The 17,509-nt window shown below is 39.8% G+C and overlaps 3 protein-coding genes across 10 annotated transcripts in view; 2 read left to right on the top strand and 1 right to left on the bottom strand.

Annotated features, from left to right (window-relative positions):
* Nucleotides 1-1,137: 1,137 nt before the first annotated feature.
* LOC144636874 (lymphotoxin-alpha-like) lies at nucleotides 1,138-5,102 on the top strand (the record flags this gene model as incomplete). The annotated part of the gene is made up of 4 exons (XM_078496077.1): nucleotides 1,138-1,296; nucleotides 1,823-1,894; nucleotides 2,944-3,007; nucleotides 4,603-5,102. Coding segments are annotated over 4 exons (651 nt in total), but the record flags the coding sequence as incomplete, so codon positions are not given.
* Nucleotides 5,103-6,126: 1,024 nt separating this feature from the next.
* On the top strand, nucleotides 6,127-10,434 carry LOC144635278 (tumor necrosis factor ligand superfamily member 14-like). 2 transcript variants are annotated; one of them, XM_078494378.1, is made up of 5 exons: nucleotides 6,127-6,516; nucleotides 8,132-8,218; nucleotides 8,560-8,598; nucleotides 9,019-9,082; nucleotides 9,976-10,434. In XM_078494378.1, exons 1-5 carry the CDS (start codon nucleotides 6,427-6,429, stop codon nucleotides 10,323-10,325), a joined length of 630 nt encoding a protein of 209 aa, XP_078350504.1. In that variant the 5' UTR covers nucleotides 6,127-6,426; the 3' UTR covers nucleotides 10,326-10,434. The 2 variants fall into 2 exon arrangements, with proteins under 2 accessions (XP_078350504.1, XP_078350505.1); XM_078494379.1 differs by lacking the exon at nucleotides 8,560-8,598 and having other exon boundaries at nucleotides 8,132-8,203.
* A 1,662-nt stretch (nucleotides 10,435-12,096) lies between these two features.
* LOC144634184 (MAP/microtubule affinity-regulating kinase 3-like) overlaps nucleotides 12,097-17,509 on the bottom strand; it is a 36,866-nt gene continuing 31,453 nt past the window's right edge. For 5 of the 7 annotated variants that reach the window (XM_078493083.1, XM_078493081.1, XM_078493078.1 and 2 more), the window contains 2 exons: nucleotides 15,338-15,469; nucleotides 12,097-14,478 (listed from right to left, as the gene is read on the bottom strand). In XM_078493083.1, coding sequence (XP_078349209.1) covers nucleotides 14,148-14,478; nucleotides 15,338-15,469 — 463 coding nt within the window. In that variant the 3' untranslated portion in view covers nucleotides 12,097-14,147. The remainder of the gene's footprint in view (nucleotides 14,479-15,337; nucleotides 15,470-17,509) is intronic. The other 2 variants (XM_078493082.1, XM_078493085.1) reach the window with 1 other exon arrangement.

The raw sequence follows: 17,509 nt of genomic DNA, 5'->3' as shown, positions 1-17,509 counted from the left end.
TCGACTGCTCATCTTTGAGATAAAGAGGACAGCGCAACCTGCAGATTTGTTGTGAGAGAAAAATTCCAAAGAGATAAATATCATCTATAACTGACTGTGATATTTTGGTACATTCCCGTGACATATTTGGCCCGGCGCTGAACGTTTTGGCCGTCTGACAATGAGGCTTGCAATTCAATTTTCTCTTATTGAGGATAGAACTGATTAGTCGCTTGCTGATCGCTCCACAGGATTTTAACGGGTAAGAGCTAGGAAAAAATACAAAGCGGGCATTCAACAGTTTACCGACGTGTATGAAACGCAGTTTGTTGCTAGGAATAGACTATGCGATTTCCGGGATGCGGTTGCCCGAGAATATAAATAACTTTTTTTGTTCTTGCGTTGTATTTTTTTATTGCAGTTTCCGGCTGTGGTTTTAGAGTCGGTTTGAAACGCCTTTCGGCGAGTTACATGTGCGTTTTGTGCATTTGAATACTGTATACATGGAAAATGCGCTGTATAAATAAAAAGTCATCGCCGCTACCCACCCAAGAACTGATCATTTTCCAGTGTTTTGTAGTTTATAGTTTCTTGTCTGTTTTGATCTCTAGCTGTTTTCCTCCGTTTTCCTCAGTGTTTATAAATCAGTTAAACTTTTCGTCGTCCTTTGCTTTCAACCTTGGCCTTTTTTTCCCGGGATTGTTTTCAATGTTAGCAGTAAAATTTTTCGATGATATCACCATTTCTCATTTCAAAGTGCCAGTGCCGGCTTGTGAAAAGCAAATGCAAATTGTGAAATATCGAAACGTGTTTCAACCAACTGCTCGAGGCTATTTTTCCTCGGTTCAGCGCTGACAGCTCAGCAATGAACTCATGACAGAAGAATCTAAAAATACCCTTCTTTGTATGTACTAAAAACAATAAATATCTGCTATAAAATATTTCTTAAAAACATTTTAAAACTCATAATTTTGAAATTGTTGAAAAAACGGGTGAAGTTTCGACATTGACTGAAGATCATTCAACAATTTGAAACGATCGAGTTGTAAAATGTTTTTATTGAAATATGTTGTCGCAGATATTTATTATTATTTACCTATTTTCTTTTTCTGCTAAATAAACGAATCATGTCTTATCTCGTCCAAAACTTGGTTAAAACAATCGATAAATGCAGATGAGCGGATATTGTCGGTCAGTATAATTTTACAACTCCTGTACGACCACATCATAGCAGTTTGGAAGAAGTTTGCGCCAATTCTCGTTTTGGTTCTTTTCAAATCGGTTTGCGCTCAAGCGAACAACGACACGGGAAACAAGGTAAAATGTAACACTTTCAGGATCTATCGAATTCAAGTTTCCTTTCTCTTGTTATTTCTCCGTCATAGCAGATTCTAGCCATGAGAGGGATGAACAACCTTTGTATCAATTTGCTTGTGAAACTGCCAAATTTTCGTTTGATCTCGTTCAGTTTTGTTTCAAATTTCCAACTGCTTTCGCTGCAGACGTCACAACTTGCGGAGTCTCAAAATTTATAATTCGACAGCAATAAGTGGCACTTTTAGACTTTGCCTCGTTCTAAATCTGCCGGGACTAATTCTCACCAGTTCTCAATCTGTCGAACATAGGCGCTTGCAGAATGAGCCGCCTAGCCCTTGTTCCAATACGTCCTACATTGATTTTTCAAGCACGCGAGCGCGCGCAAATATCATTTCGCTCGAGGACTTCGCGCGTTGCGTCTCCACGTGCGGGATTGATTTCCGCGCGCGCCCACTTGCTCGGCCCCACTACTCGACCGATCCGGCTAATTGTGAGGTTTTTAAAAGTGATGATATTTGCTTTACAGCAAAGCAGTGGCGGAAATTCTGGTCAGCCTATCAACGTCAACGTCTACACGAACAAGGAATGTAACGTTAAGGTAAAGACCACATTTTTTCACCTTGACTTCGAACACTAAGCGTTTAACATTTTATCATTAAATCGAATTAAAGAATATAAGTACTACTGAAAATACTGGAACCAGTAGTGCGATCGGTAGAAGACATTTAAAGAAGATTGTTTTAAGCCGATCTGTTTTTCTTTTTCTAAATTTTCGGTGACATCTGTTCACCTTCATCAGAGTTAGTGAAAGTAACTAGTATAAGTACTCGTATCCTAGATCCATAGGCCCGTTATAGAAAAGAAAGGGGGGAGGGGAAACATCTCAGCCGGCTCGGTCTCAGTAGACTCTAGCCCTGAGCGGAATAAGAGAACGTTTTCTCTTGCTTCGATAAGGTGTATAAATGGGTACCGGCGACATAATGCTGGGGGGGCCGGGGCCGGGGAAACCCTGCAATGGACTAGCATCCCATTCAGGCAGTGTGGGCCGCTTGGCTCGTGGCTTCTCCTTTCGATAAGGAAGCGGGGTTTTTCAGCTCCGTCTTCACACTTGTAGGGCAAGATAAGCTCCGTGCTCAAATCGATTTTTTTTTCGCGGCATTCATATGAATCATTGACATAAATAAATAAATAAATAAATAAATAAATAAATAAATAAATAAATAAATAAATAAATAAATAAATAGATGTACCGTAAATCGCAAAAAGGAGAAAAGGAGACAAAGGGGACCCAGGAACGCCTTGTAATTGCAGTCTGCAGGTACGGTAAATTCTGACTCTTAATTCTCTGCAGACCCTTCTCAAGCCAAAACAGATCAGAGCCAGACTGTTTGCAGTCTACACAAGAATACATTACATATTTATTTTCACTACTTATTTGATGGCAAGAAAGGAGCTATGAATTAGAAAAAAGTACTCCGAAATCAGATAAAACATTATTTAACCTGTTGCTTTGAATTTTTAGAAAAGCTTAGAAAGTTTGATTCTATTAAGATCTGCGAAAAATTAAAGTTCGATTCAATTAAGACGGACGGCAGACACGAATTAAAAACGAATTGACCTTCCACTTTCTTTTCTTTGTTTTTGTAGAAGAAGCCATCTGCACACATCGAAGGTCCCATCGCAAAACTTTTCAAGTACGACCCCTCCAGCGGTAAGTTAAATTGAAATCGGCATTCATTCTTACGGGCTTCCATACAAAATTACTGAATGAACTAGCCAGATAAGAAAGTAATCGTGTTCTCAGGCCCCAGAGAAGTATATTTTCTGCCTCAGTTCTTTCTCGTCTGTCTTAAACTGCTGTTCCAAAGTGAAATTTATCTTACAGTCGTCTTGTGGATTTCGTTAGTTTCTCGTACTGTTCAACGAGGTCTTGTCAACTTGTATTCGTTCTCAATATCGAACTATTTATTCCACTTTCAACAATATACTTCTAAGAATTTGGTACATCAAGACCGCGAGTACATCAGAACCCCACGTAAAAGAACCTGGATTTTTAAACAGGTTTTTATAATAATACAAATGGTACTTAACCCTCTCACTCTCGTGGGAAATACCACATTTTTGTAAAACGGTATATATGGACCTGAAGACCACATACTATATCTCATTTACTGGTATCGTTTGTGGAATGTCATAAATCATAATAACAATGCAGACATAGAGAATGTCACTGTTTCAACTCAAAAGGAGCAAAAACGAAGAAAAGAAAACATTGAAAAATATTCTATTCCTTAGAACTATATTTTGGGTATACCCCTAAACTACAGCTTAGTTTGCAGCTTTTAATGTGTGGGTTGTACGTTGTCAGATATTTACTTGATCTTAAAAGTGAAAGAGGAAAAAGTTGCAAAAGTTGTAGGGCTGGTTAATCAGGTCTCATATGCTAGGGGGAGGGGTATAATTTTATGCTTTAAAAAGACAGATCTGTTCAAGACCATTTTGCTGCCCATTTTCATACAAATTGACCAAATATTGGGCATGTAATGACATCTCCCCTTGGGAGTGAGAGGGTTTAAGCAAATTTAGACTACCAAGGTTCTTAAAATAAGTTCTTATATTTTCATATGAATTTCATCAGTTTAATATATTATAAATATCGCCCCTGTCTCCCCGCCTCCTGCCGACGCGCCCCCGCAGGCTGGCCTTACAGCGATCCCAACGTACGTGTAAATTGTTAATGAATACTTTCGTGGCTGGTCTGACACGCATTTATAAATATCATCTCATAATACAATATAAGTAATTTATACCATGATGCCTAAAGGCAGTACAGTGCAGGTATTTCCTTCAAAAAACATAACAAACAAACACACAGTCAGTTTTCTGAAATGCCATTTCAAACTTGATACCAAGAAAATCTTGGGACAAATACAGTACATTCATAACCAGTTCCAAGCAATCAACCTACAGTATTGCCTTTTTTGGAGTTCTTCACTTATACACTTTTACAGCAACTCCACTAATAAGAACCACTTAAATTTTAGCCTTAATAGGTTCTTATGTGGAGGGGGCTTAAATGAAAAATTTTAGCCTAACAGGTTCTGATACGCGGGGTTTAACTATATTCTTTTTTGTCATTTATATATGGAGACAACGTCACAACGGTACAGTAGTTGATCAAGCACCGCAAAAAAAAAGAAAACAAATAAAAACCGATTCTCGCCATGGTTTTGAGACGTAGACAAAAAAGTGCGCGTATTTTGTAGAATTGGCCACGCAAGTAATGCCTTTACTTGCATTACACAGACATCAAGACATGGACCGCCACAGCTCCAAATGCTCACGTGACCGGTGGAATGACGTATCGTGACGGCAAGCTGACCATCCCCACCACAGGTTTCTACTATGTGTACGCGCAGGCGTACTTTAAAGAACCCAATGGCACTAACAAGTACAAGCGGATCTTTGTTCTTCGCAATGGCCAAGCCATTTTATTGACCCAGCCTGCAAGGTTCAACAGTGTGACCGGAACTGGTTATACTGGAGGGGTGTTCAATCTTCAAGCTGGTGACGTCATTTCCGTCAGAGTAATGGCGAGCAACACTGGGATCCACATGGACCCGGCGCATACCTTTTTTGGAGCGTTTATGATTAGCGCTTGACGTGTATTAAGTGAATGCAGAAACCCATATGGGTTTATGGGTTTCTGGTGAATGCAACGAGTATTAACGATTTCAGACACGATATGCTGTAACATTTATGTGGTGTAAAGAGGGTCTTTAAAGTGATTAAAGGGATTGCTCCAACTTTTGCAGTATATGGTGGTGGTTATCTGACGTCATCAAATTGCTTAAAGGAACTGTGTCACGGATTTCAGCCAAATTTGAGCATGAGAAATTGCCATGCAATTCGGCGAAAATATAAAAATAACCTCTTAAACCAGTGAAGGAACATTTCAATAACACAGCAAATACAAAAGAAGGTACGGATGGCCAAAAGTGAAGAAAATTGACGGATTGCAATATGAGGGTCTGAATGGGGGTACCTCGATAACACTAAAAACTTAATTTTTTGGCACTGTAACATGAAACAGTAACATTTTACGCGTTTTAACAATAACAGTAAAACATTCACTGTAACAGTAAATTTTATCCAGAAAGAAACAAAAACGGCTCCAAAAAGGCCAATATATATTATTTTGTTTACTATATGAAGAAGTTTTCGGCCATTTTCCGACGATTTGCGATCAGCTCGGAAGATTTCCGAAGATGACCGAAGATGACCGAATATTCCCGAAGACTACGGAAGATTACCGAAGATTTCCGAGGGAAAATCCGAAAATTTTCTCTAAGTTCATGAATGCTTTTATCCGATTTTTGAAGAGCGGATAAGAATTTACAATGCTAAAATTTTTCACGAAAAATCCTCCAAACACTTAACAGTATTTTCTCCGGAAACTGCGACAAAATATATCCTAGAACATTTTACAACTCGTTTAAAATTGTTGAACAAACGGACGACGTTTCAACATTTCAACAGTTTCACATGTAAACAATCGAGTTTTATCGCAGATATTTATTGTTAAATGTTGTAATAAAACGCTTTTTATTTACTTACCGTATATATTCGATTAAACTCCGCGGCGTTTATTCAATTGTTCGTGATTCGAGTGCGGCGTTTATTCGAGGGCGGCGTTTATACGGAGGCGGCGTTTATTTAAAACTAACAATAGTAAGGTAACTGAACATTTGAATTTTAAAAGCAGAAAAATGTTTTAGTGCTTGTTTGAAAAGGCATTTTCAATACCTTAAAACATTGTTTCATCAAGGAAAATATTTCTTTTGAGGTTTGCTCAAACTTGATTACTACTGCATTTGCTTTTTGACTCTATTATTGGAATAAACGCCGCATCATGTTGCAGCGTTTATTCGAGGGCGGCGTTTATTAATATTTCTGCCCTAATGTGCGGCGTTTATTCGAGGGAGGCGTTTAATCGAATAAATACGGTATTTTCGCTAGATATTCGAATCATGTCTTATCTCGCCCAAAACTTGGTTAAAACAATCGATAAATGCAGATGAGCGGATATTGTCGGTCAGTATAATTTTACCACTCCTGTTCGACGACATCATGGCAGTTTGGAAAACGTTTGCACCAATTCTCGTTTTGTTAGCTTTCAAATCGGTTTGCGCTCAAGTGAACAACGACACGGGAAACAAGGTAAAATATAACTCTTTCAGGATCTTTCCTCTTATTATTTCTCCGTCATCGGAAAGTCTAGCCCCTGGGAGGGGCAAACGCGAGCTTTCTTTCAATTCGCTTGTGAGAGCCCCAGCGGAAATTTAGACTTGATCTCGTTTTGCTTCGTTTCAATTTCCAACTATGACATTTTCTTTGCTCAATTGAACGGAAAAAGCAAATTTCGGACCTTTACCGATTTCTCTGATATTTTCTGTGGAAGTCAACGATTATATCCCATAACAAAAATCACATTAGTTTGTGTCAAATCGGTTATTTTAATTTTTGCGAGACGGGTTTCCACTGTAACCCCAAAACTACCCAATTTACATTTGAAGACTGTAATTTTGCAATAAATGCCGGTCGCTGCCAAAACGTAATTCCTTAACCTAACAAGCTGAATATTTTATATTTTAAAATTTTTTCTTGTCTTTAAAGGTTAATATAAAAAATAATTGTATTATGTAAAATTTTGAAAGAGCTATAAGTTTTTTAACGTCTGCCAGACTCAGGAATCAATGAGCGACACGTGACATAGCTGTAGTTGAAAGCGATTTTCTCAAATGTGTGACCTGATCGAAAGTCAAGTCTAGTGTATTTGAAAACTTGTTCTAACACCAGTCTAGAAAGGCATCTAATAAAACTTGTGGGTACTCTTCTGGGCACTTCGCGCCGTGCAAAGCTGCACGAATCCCTCAAATATTCGCCATTCCCTTTTGATTAAAACCAAAGATAACGGCGGTCAGAGATACGATAAGTACCACTAGGACATCGCACTTTGGACTGCAAATAAATTATTTTTGTCGCTTTAGCCGTTGTTTCGGAAAAATCTTCCCTTCTCTAAGTATTTTCAAAGGCTAATTTACACTATTGAAAATACTGAGAAAAGCCGGTACATTTTTCCGAAACAACGGATAAAAGTATTCGCCAATTTCATCAAAATGGCAAATATTTGGAAAACTCGTGTAGCTCTGCATGAATTTGATAAAAAATGTGATTTTTATTCACACAATGGTTGACTTTCACTGAAAATATTAGAGTATTTGGTGAAGGTCCGAAAGTTCCTTGTCCGTTCTTACACGGACAGCCTCTAATTATTTTACAGTAATGATTTGAACTTTCAGACACGTTCGCCTCGTCTCTAGTCTGCGAGCAGGATCACCTTGGGGCACGCGCGAATACATTAGACTACATGTATACTGGGGCACGCGCGACTGGCGAGCAAAGCGATTCGGTGGGGAGGAGACTCGTCAGGGCTTCGCCGCTGACGTGTGTGTGTCGCGGCTTCGCCGCTCCCGTGTCGCTCTTGCGCGTTCCCCAAGGTGAGCCTGCTCGCAAGCTGCCTCGTCTTGTTTTAGATGATCTGCCGAACCTAGTTCTGACAAGTTCTCAGTTTGTTGAACATTAGCGCTTGCAGAATGATCCCGCTACTATAGGCTTCTTCCAATTCGTCTCTTCTATTCTTCTATATGGTTAAGCGGTTAAGCACGCAATCGTGCGCAAAGGTCCCTGTGCATCGCGTGTCCTCGCTAACGTCCACTACTCGACTTCTAGTCAAATTGTGGTGTTTTTAAAAGTAATGATATCTGTCTCACAGCAATGCAGTGGCGGAAATTCTGGTCAGCCTATCAACGTCAACGTCTACACGAACAAGGAATGTAACGTTAAGGTAAAGATCACATTTGTGTCACTTTTATTTCGAGCACTGTCGTTTGTCATTTTATCAATATAAGTATTTAATTGGTATCCTAGATCCATTGGCCCGTTATAGATAAAGGAATGGGGGAAAACATCTTGGTCATAGCAGAGTCTAGAGCTGAGAGGAATAAGAGAACCTTTTATCAATTTGCATGCTTCGATATGATATGGAAGCGGGGTTTTGCAGCTCCTTCTTCGCGCTTGTAGGGCAAGATAAGCTATGTGCACAAATAGTTTTCTATTCCTAATTCGAGGCATTCATATAAATCATTGACAAAAATTGAATCATTGGCATGAATTAATTGAGGAGGAATTAATAAAGGAGAGAAAGGAGATCCAGGAACGTCCTGCAACTGCAGTCTGCAGGTATGGTACAGTTCAGTTTGACAATAAGGAATTATTTGTGGTGACTCCATAAAAAGGTCTCTGGCTAAATTCTGCCTCGAAATTCTTTTCAGACCCTTCTTGCGCCAAAACAGATCCGAGCCAGACTATTTGCAGTCTACACAAAAGGATACATTATATATTTATTACCACTACTTTTTTGGTGACTGAATGAACAAATTCCCCCCCCCCCCCTATCACCAGCAAAACAGGAGCTATGAATCGAAAAAAGTATTTTTACTGGCTGCGAAATCAGATAAATATTATTAACCTGCTGCTTTGAAGAAATTAAGCTTAATTTTATTTCTATTAAGAAAAGATGAAGTTCGATTTAATTGAGACAGCTGGCAGACACGAATTTAAAACGAATTGACCTTCCACTTTCTTTTCTTTTCTTTGAAGAAGAAACCATCTGCACACATCGAAGGTCCCACCGCAAAACTCTTCAAGTACGACCCCTCCAGCGGTAAGATGAAATCAACGTCAGATGTGCACAGTGTACTTTGTACGGGCTTCCATTATAGGCGGCGGAGCAGGGGTGGGGGAGCTTTATTCTCCTTGTGATCTTTTCACAAATCGTTTTAACAGGAACGTTTTTGGCGAAGTAACATGTTGTAGGACTTTCAACAAACCTCCTTTCTCCAGAACGCCGCTAGTAGCATACTGTTTAGATTGTGTTTGTCTTCCTTCGGGAAACTTTGTTTATCTTCGGAAAAGTTCGAAAAATGATCGAAGACGTTCGTATGGCCTTCGAACAACAATCGGAGAATCTTCGGAAATTTTTGGTCTAGAAACTGCTCAGAATATAACAAGTTGCTGGAACGGAAAGAATTTGCTTCAAATATGAAAACCTGCCGAGTATTTTTGGGACAGTCTTAGCCCCTCCCCTCCCCCCCCCCCCCCAGCGTTCCAAAACGCTCCGCCGCCTCTGTCCACTACTCACTAGGCCAGATGGGAATCATGTTCTCAGGTCCCAGATCGAAGTATATTTTTGCCTCAGCTGATTGGATTGTCTTAAACTGCTGTTCCAAAGTGAAATTCCCAAAAGCAGTTGCCTTGTGTATTTAGTAATTTTCTCGTACTGTTCAACGAAGTCTTCTCAACCTATTGTCATTATCGAAATACTTGTTCCAATACATTTTTTTTCAAGAATGCTTTTAAAAATTTGGTACATCAAGACATTATGCCCTCTGGGCTGATTCTTTCTTTAATTTATAAGGAGAAAACACTACAGTAGTTGATCAAACACCGAAAAAAAAAAACATTAACCAGTTTTAAGTTTGTAAACTCAACGGGGACAAAGTTCGCGTATTTTGTAGAATAAGTCATGTGAGAAATGCCTTCACTTGCATTACACAGACATCAAGACATGGACCGCCACAGCTCCAAATGCTCACGTGACCGGTGGAATGACGTATCGTGACGGCAAACTGACCATCCCCTCCCCAGGGTTCTACTATGTGTACGCTCAGGCTTACTTTCACGATGGCGCCAACAAATACAAGCGTATCTTCGTCCTGCGCAATGGCCAAGCCATTTTATTGACCCAGCCTGCAAGGTTCAACAGTGTGACCGGAACTGGTTATACTGGAGGGGTGTTCAATCTTCAAGCTGGTGACGTCATTTCCGTCAGAGTAAAGGAGAGCAACACTGGGATCCACATGGATCCGGCGCATACCTTTTTTGGAGCGTTTATGATTAGCCCTTGACGTGTATTAAGTGAATGTCAGAAACCCATATGGGTTTATGGGTTTCTGGTGAATGCAACGAGTATTAGCGATTTCAGTCACGATATGCTGTAACATTTATGTGGTAAAAGAGGGTTCATAAAGTGATTAAAGGGATTGCTCCAACTACTTAATTTGCAGTATATTGTTGTCTTTATCTGACGTCATTAAAGTGATTTAAGGAACTGTGTCACGGATTTCAGCCAAATTTAGGCCTGGGAAATTGCCATGCAATTCGGTGAAAATATATTTAAATAACCTCTTAAATCAGTGAAGGAACATTTCAATAACACAGCAAATACAAAAGAAGGTATGGATGGCCAAAAGTGATGAAGATTGGAACGGATTACGATATGGGTTTTTGAAATACTGTTGGGCTGAACAGTTTTCAAAGTAAATCTCGTTTGCTTGTAACTTTAAATTATAACGACCGGGAGGCATACTGGTTGTAATGTAGTTATGGATTTGTCATTTAGATTCATAGAAGTTATTTCTTTGCAAACATTAAGTTTCATAGCGAGTATTTGGCAAAACTAAATAAAATAGACTGAACTCAGCCGTGACACAGTCCCTTTAAATCTTAACTGTTAATCCTGCAAAACCATTCTTTTCACATATTTTAGACAAAGAACATAAACCCCTATGCACATTTTTGTACCGTTTAGAAGATAAAGCATTTGAAATTTGTGATGTCCCGGATGAACGTCTTTTTTAAACGCTCACAAAAACGGATATTTTTATGGCATTTTTCAATTTTACGAATGGTAATAGTTTAGAAGTGATATGTAAAATGATTTTAAGTGAAATCGTATAATATTAATGGTAGAATCTACTCTACTGATTCTAAAATTCTACGGCCGCCATCTTTGTTCCCCCAAAATGGACACAAACATGGCGGTTGCATACTGAACACTGCAATTTTCTCAAAATTATTTTCTTTGTTAGTAGTTTGCGAAAAACGCGTTGCTACCTTGCCATCCTACAAAGCAGATTTTGTGTTGTTACCGTCTGTTGCTAAACGCCCGTCTGCCTTTTTTTGATTCATATAAAAGATTTAGACCACTCCGAAACTAATCGACCGATATAAATATATATGAATCTCTTTACGAATCCCCGAGCTTTATCGAGCCCAAGGCTCTGTACCGACGTTCGCCCATATTTCAAATTTTACCATACGTTTTCACAACAGGGCAGGGTTCAGGGGCGGATACAGGGGGGGGGGGGGGGGTGAATATCCACCCCCCATTTTTTAGTAAAAAAAATCGAAATGTCACTTTATTTGAAATAGAAAATAAATAAAAAAAGAAAAATTAGCTCTCGCTCATGTCTGGTTGTTGTTACGCCACCTTTCACCGTCTGCCGCCACTTAGGGTTAGGCTTTGGCCCTAATGGTCTGCCATACACCCCCCCCCCCCCCCCTTTTGAAATCCTGGATCCGCCCCTGGGGTTGGTTTAAAGAACGATTAAGCTAATCCTGGATTACCCTGAAGTTTGCTTTCAGTTTTAAAACTTTTTAGTGAGGTTTTCTGCTTTTATTTTCTGTCACACAGTTTCAACGTCGACAAACATAAGCAACAAAAACACTTTGATACAACACTTTAAGCCACGATCAACTTTTAGCTTTCGCACAATCTCGCCCAGGTGTAAATGGTCTCCGCCGCCCACTCCCCCCCCCCCCCCCCCAAAAAAAAAAAAAAAAAAAAAAAAAAACGGCGGTCGCGAAGGAGACAAAGGTGCAAATAACAAGCCAGTGTTTCCATGTTCAAGAATATATTTGTTTAGATAACCCTACATTGACTAAAAGGCGACAAAGGACCGTTTTACACATCAAGAAATTGCCTCGCATTTATATTAACCACAATAGTTTGGGATTCTAAGGAAGAAATATTTACAAAGGTAGAGGTCGAGGCAAGAACTCCATTTGATTTTCAACAGTACAATCATACAACTTAAGATGGGCTTAGCCTTGTCACGGAAATCTTCTCTACGTGACCTGCGTACCGAGAGGAGTTGCGTGACAGGCCTTCAGTGTAGTTAGTAATCCAAAACGCCGAAGCCTGACATTTGACGCTGATTAAAACGCAAACAAAACATGAAATTACCTTTGCACGTTCTGAGTTTCCAAATCGACCCAACATAAATTAAACTGCGTCTCAAGCAGCGTCAATTCCTAAAAGTACTTTTTGAATTTTCTTTTTTACGCGTATTAAAACTAGACTGAAGAATTATTATTAGAGGAGAGTTTTGTCGACGAGTAAGAATTAAGACCAACCAGATCATACAAAAACGAATTTTCGATCCTTACAGCAATAAAAATGTACATCAATTGAAATAGAACAAAGGGTTTAATTTATTGTATCTACTTATTTACGGTTACTTTTTAAGTGCATTAACCCTTCACAATAAAATGCAGCCACCAGGACTGGCGCTTGCGTGACTAATTGCTGGTTTGAAAGTCACGCAACCACCTGTAACGGGGGTTTATGTGTTATGTGTCGTTTATGAGAAATTTGTTGTTTCCCTTGCTTTTTCCAAATAATCAAAAGATTTTCTGTTGATGGTTTGTAAGAGCAAAGAAAAAATTAATTGTCTTTTTATGTCAAAAATTTTCTTTTTACATTGTGCACGTACATTTTAATCAGGTGACCGGGTTAAAACCCAAACTCATCAAAAACGTTTGAATTCAACGAGTTGTATCCATTTCAATCCAAAAAATACGAACAGGCTTTCCTTTTGCAGTGTCTTGCGAGTTATAAACGAATACGCTCCTTACCATCCGAACTCTCCCGAAGATGGCCCGAGGGCTCGCTCAAAGCATCTTCGGATTTATGATAGGATTACGTACTATCAGGAACTCACTTTAGTGCATGACAGTAAGGAGGACCTATTTCTAATTTCAAATTAATCAACTGCAAGTAAACGAGGCAATTTCTGCTTACGTAGCGCACCAAAGCAAACAGAGAGCGAGTTTAGATTTGGGTTTCAGTTGTGAAATGCATGCCTCTATTTACTTCATTTTTTAACAGTCTGTGGCAGTTTATTTACATAACGCGCATGCTTTCCAAAGAAAAAATGAATTCTACTATCTGTGGAGCACCCGAACATCCACGCAGAAGCAATTGTCTGTGTATTTGTCAAAAATCGAGGCCAGCAAATTACAACTGAAAACTCTTCCAAGTTTAACTCGGCTCGCGTATTTTACTCTCCTCCCATACTCCGCAGCTTTCACGGACGGAGGACAGGAGAGGGCCCGGAACTACTTTAGATTAGTGTAAGCGTTTGCATGCACTGTACACGTGAACGATACAACCTGCCTGGTGATAACACAAATAGCAAAGAAAACATTTTTACCCCACTAGGGTCGGGGCCACATGAGCAGCTATCTTTCCTCTGCCCTCCATTAAAATTAAATAATTCCTATGGGTATTTACATAACCTTGTACACGTTTTCGGTCCTCTTGTAATTTTCAAACTCGTAGAAATAATGTCATTTGTATGTACCGTGGTTCTGTAGCAAATAAAAACCATCGAGCAACACTTGGCTTGCTTTATCCGCGCAAACTCTGTGCTGCAAAAGAAACAAAATTTTCCTCCCGCCGTCCAAAAAAAAAAAAACAGAAGCTCTCCATTCTCGAGAAGGTCGTGCGACCCATGAAGTTCTAAAAAACCCAAAGCATCTTTAGTTAGTAGCTTTTTGCGCTGTATTCTTAGGGAAAGTATTTCGCTGATCCCAAATCGTTTCCAGTGATCTGTCCGTCCTCCACCGGTTTCGGAAATCGCAGCATTGAAAATCAATTTTTCCCGTTACAACTTCAACTCGTTTGCAACCTTAGACGCGATGTTCTTGAAGTTAATCGAAGTCCCGGCGATGCGTTTGAAGCGAACCCCGTTCAACGACAACCGAGGAAGTTTGCACACTTCCATTTCCCACTGCACGTGATTCGTGTCAGCAGGATTGCCATGGCAACAGAATAACAGAAAATTTTCGCGCTGTTCATAATCACAGCTGTTCGATTCCAACACTTTTCTAATTTCTTCCATCATCTCCGTCGGGTCCATGGAACTCGTGGTTTTCATGCTCCACGTGAAACGAAGAGAACGAGGTTTCTCACCGAGTGTCGTATCGTTCATGGACCTGTAACACAAACAACAGTAAATAGTGCGTTAACCATATGCTAAAACACTGAGAAAGACGGACATAAAAAACCCAAACAAACAACACACCAAGCGTTAAAAAGAAAGGTGGTAGTCAGTGGTCAAATGCTTGATTTAAGAATCTGCGCAGGTCATACGGATGTGTTCAGCGTAATGCGCGTACACCTTAGCAATTCTCTTGCATCACAGAAACATGCAGACGGCACAACCGCTGTTACGCAAACATACCTCGTCAAAACAAAAACGGGTTTGTGTCTGCAACTGGACAAAGGAACTAAAATAATGCAAGGGGCTACACATGTATCGATACATTTGGTAAAAAGCGTCAGAGATAACAAATGCCATATCCAGTACTGCCTGCCTGACAAGTGAAAATTGACGTGTCATTGAGCCAATACATACTTAAAACCGACAAAACCGATCAAATTTCTCCCATCAAACTGTTACTTAACTCAAAGTATAATAAGAACGCACACGCTATTGAACCAATCAAAAGCTAGGTTCGGTTGACTTCTAAGCATAAAGATTGCGCAGCCCTAGAACTGGCCGCTGATTGGTCAAATTGCGACTGCAGTTTTGAAACATGAGCGCCATTAAACCAATCACATGCTAGGTTTAGGCTGCTAACATCCTACACGTTCACACGACCCGGCACTAGCAGCTGATTGGTCGAACAACAACTGAATTCAAACAGCAAAGCGCAAACACCGTTGAACCAATCAATTGCTAGGTTCAGTTCACCACGGTCTAGAGCGCTTGTGCGAAAAGAAAACAAAACACAGACTGGCACTAGCCAGAGATTGGTCCAACTGCGCACGCGCAGAGTTGCCAACACCTGCCTTTTTCTGTGCTTTCTGTTTCTGAACGAGAGTCTAGCTAACGTTCCACGCAGAGATTTGCGCCTGGGATGCGAACGGGCCTTTGGGTCCGGATACTCGGACTTTGCCCCGGATGAACTAGCTCCTCGGGCCCTTGAACGCAACAACACAGCTGGTCAGACCCCTCGCCATGTAAGCCACAATGAATTGTACACTGACTTAGTAATAATAGCGGCAATAAGCCGTGACTTCCTTACACTGTGCTTTCATTTAACAAAACAAACAGAATTGGAGTGCTGGTGGCTACGGGGTGCAAACAACAACAAACAAGCTAAAATAATGAGTCGTAACAAAGGCATGCACTACACGAGCGGCGAGGAACAACGATCATTTGGTGCTAGCGTCACCTAAAAGAATTCGGCTTTCTATGCATCAAACGCCTCTTATAAAACTCCACTTGCTGGGAATCTTGTGTTAACAAGCTCAAATCAGATTAAAATAATTTTCAAATCGGTTTCTTCATTTTATGACCTCACTTCACTTCAAATTGCTTAGAGACAAGGTTGGATGCATTTGGAAATACTCGGTTAGTTTTCGGCCGTTCACGAAGTTTAACGACTCGTTTCACTGCCTTTGCCGACGCAGTGGACTCGCCTAATCGGGTGGTGCATGCACTTTCAAAATACAACCGTAAACAAATGGGAAACAAACTGAAAATAATAAAACAAAAGGTGCAAATTTCTGTTCATTAATAGCTGATGAAATCACATGTGGACTAATCGGCCCCAGAAATAAATCGGCAAGCCAACAGAACAGAAAATTGTGCAGTGAGTGATGATCAAGTGTGTGAGTGAAATGAGATCAAGGTGAAAATGAAAACGCATGAAGTCAACGGACAGATACAATACAAAGCGACTCAAAATAAACACTTGAGATTAAAGTAGTGAGGTTTTGTGACACCAACAGTGCGTGTTAAACAACGTTAGACCGTTACACCCATTCCTTAGATCAGCCTAGCAAGTGGTTACAACACGAAATGAAATATTAGTCCACATCAGTTTTGATTAAGTCAGCTATTAATCCAGTGTTATGTTACTCATTCGGCAGGTCTCGGTTGTCAAGTTACAACTTGTGCCGCTGTGTATGTAAAGACGTTAGCCTTAGTACGTTAAACAACGCGCAAGATTGTCACCAAACAACAAAATCATCGATTAGGCGTTATTACAATCAGAAGACCACACAAAAAACGGACGTTATTTCACTTTGAGAAACCACAATGCAAAGAAGTCACGGCCAAAAATAAAATCCTTGAAAACTTTCAAGGTTTATAACCATGCGCACTAAATTACGAGAATTTCTCAGCGAGGGGTCTGGAGCTGACGCTTTCCAAGCTGCACTGTTCCATCCGGGATCCAACCCAGAGAAGGTACCACATGACGTCACTTCGTGCGTGCTGAGGGACGCTGGGAAGCAAAACGACTTACCGTGTCCCCCCTTGGGAGGGTTTCGTCTCAAAGTACAATTGGCGCTGGACAATGGAGTTTGAAACATGTTTTTTTTTGTAACGTCATGCAGTAAACAGCCTTCTCTGAGCTCCAAGCTTAGCAAAGGCGATTAGTTTAAGTCTTTAAAATGAAGTATTAATCTTAAATTTAATTTGCACTGTACCTAAAATGTTACATACCTTTACGTTTTAATAATTCAACAACGTATATGAAAGCTATTTTTAAGTGCTATTTGTCAGTTTAGATCTTTTCACTGAAAAATTGACGCCCTGGCTAATTCAACTTAAAAGATACCTCCACAAAAGAACTAAGTTTAAATAAGAACTTCAAATTACAACTTCACTCACGGAAGCATTATGCTATGTTCAGCCATATGCTAAAACCTTGCCAGGATGCATAACTTATTATAAAACATTTTTCTTAAAGTTAAACTTACAGAAATTGATTTAAATAAACGACAATAAAATGACTTTTAAGTCTTCAACATTAAATTAATGGCCAAGCACTTTAAAATATCACTCTTACTTTCAGCCTCAAACAATCTACCGGTATAAGCTACCGGTATAAGTGTTAATGTGACATGTGTGATATTACTGCCACTCGATATTTACTACGATTAATTTTGACACCTTTCTTTTAGTTTTAAAAGTTTGCAACCAAACGCGCTTTCATTTTATCGACATGTGGT

The sequence above is a fragment of the Oculina patagonica genome, chromosome 13, assembly GCF_052425735.1.
Source record: "Oculina patagonica isolate OP01 chromosome 13, crgOcupat, whole genome shotgun sequence".
Classification (NCBI taxonomy): domain Eukaryota; kingdom Metazoa; phylum Cnidaria; class Anthozoa; order Scleractinia; family Oculinidae; genus Oculina; species Oculina patagonica.
This window is presented reverse-complemented; position numbering and strand designations above follow the sequence as displayed.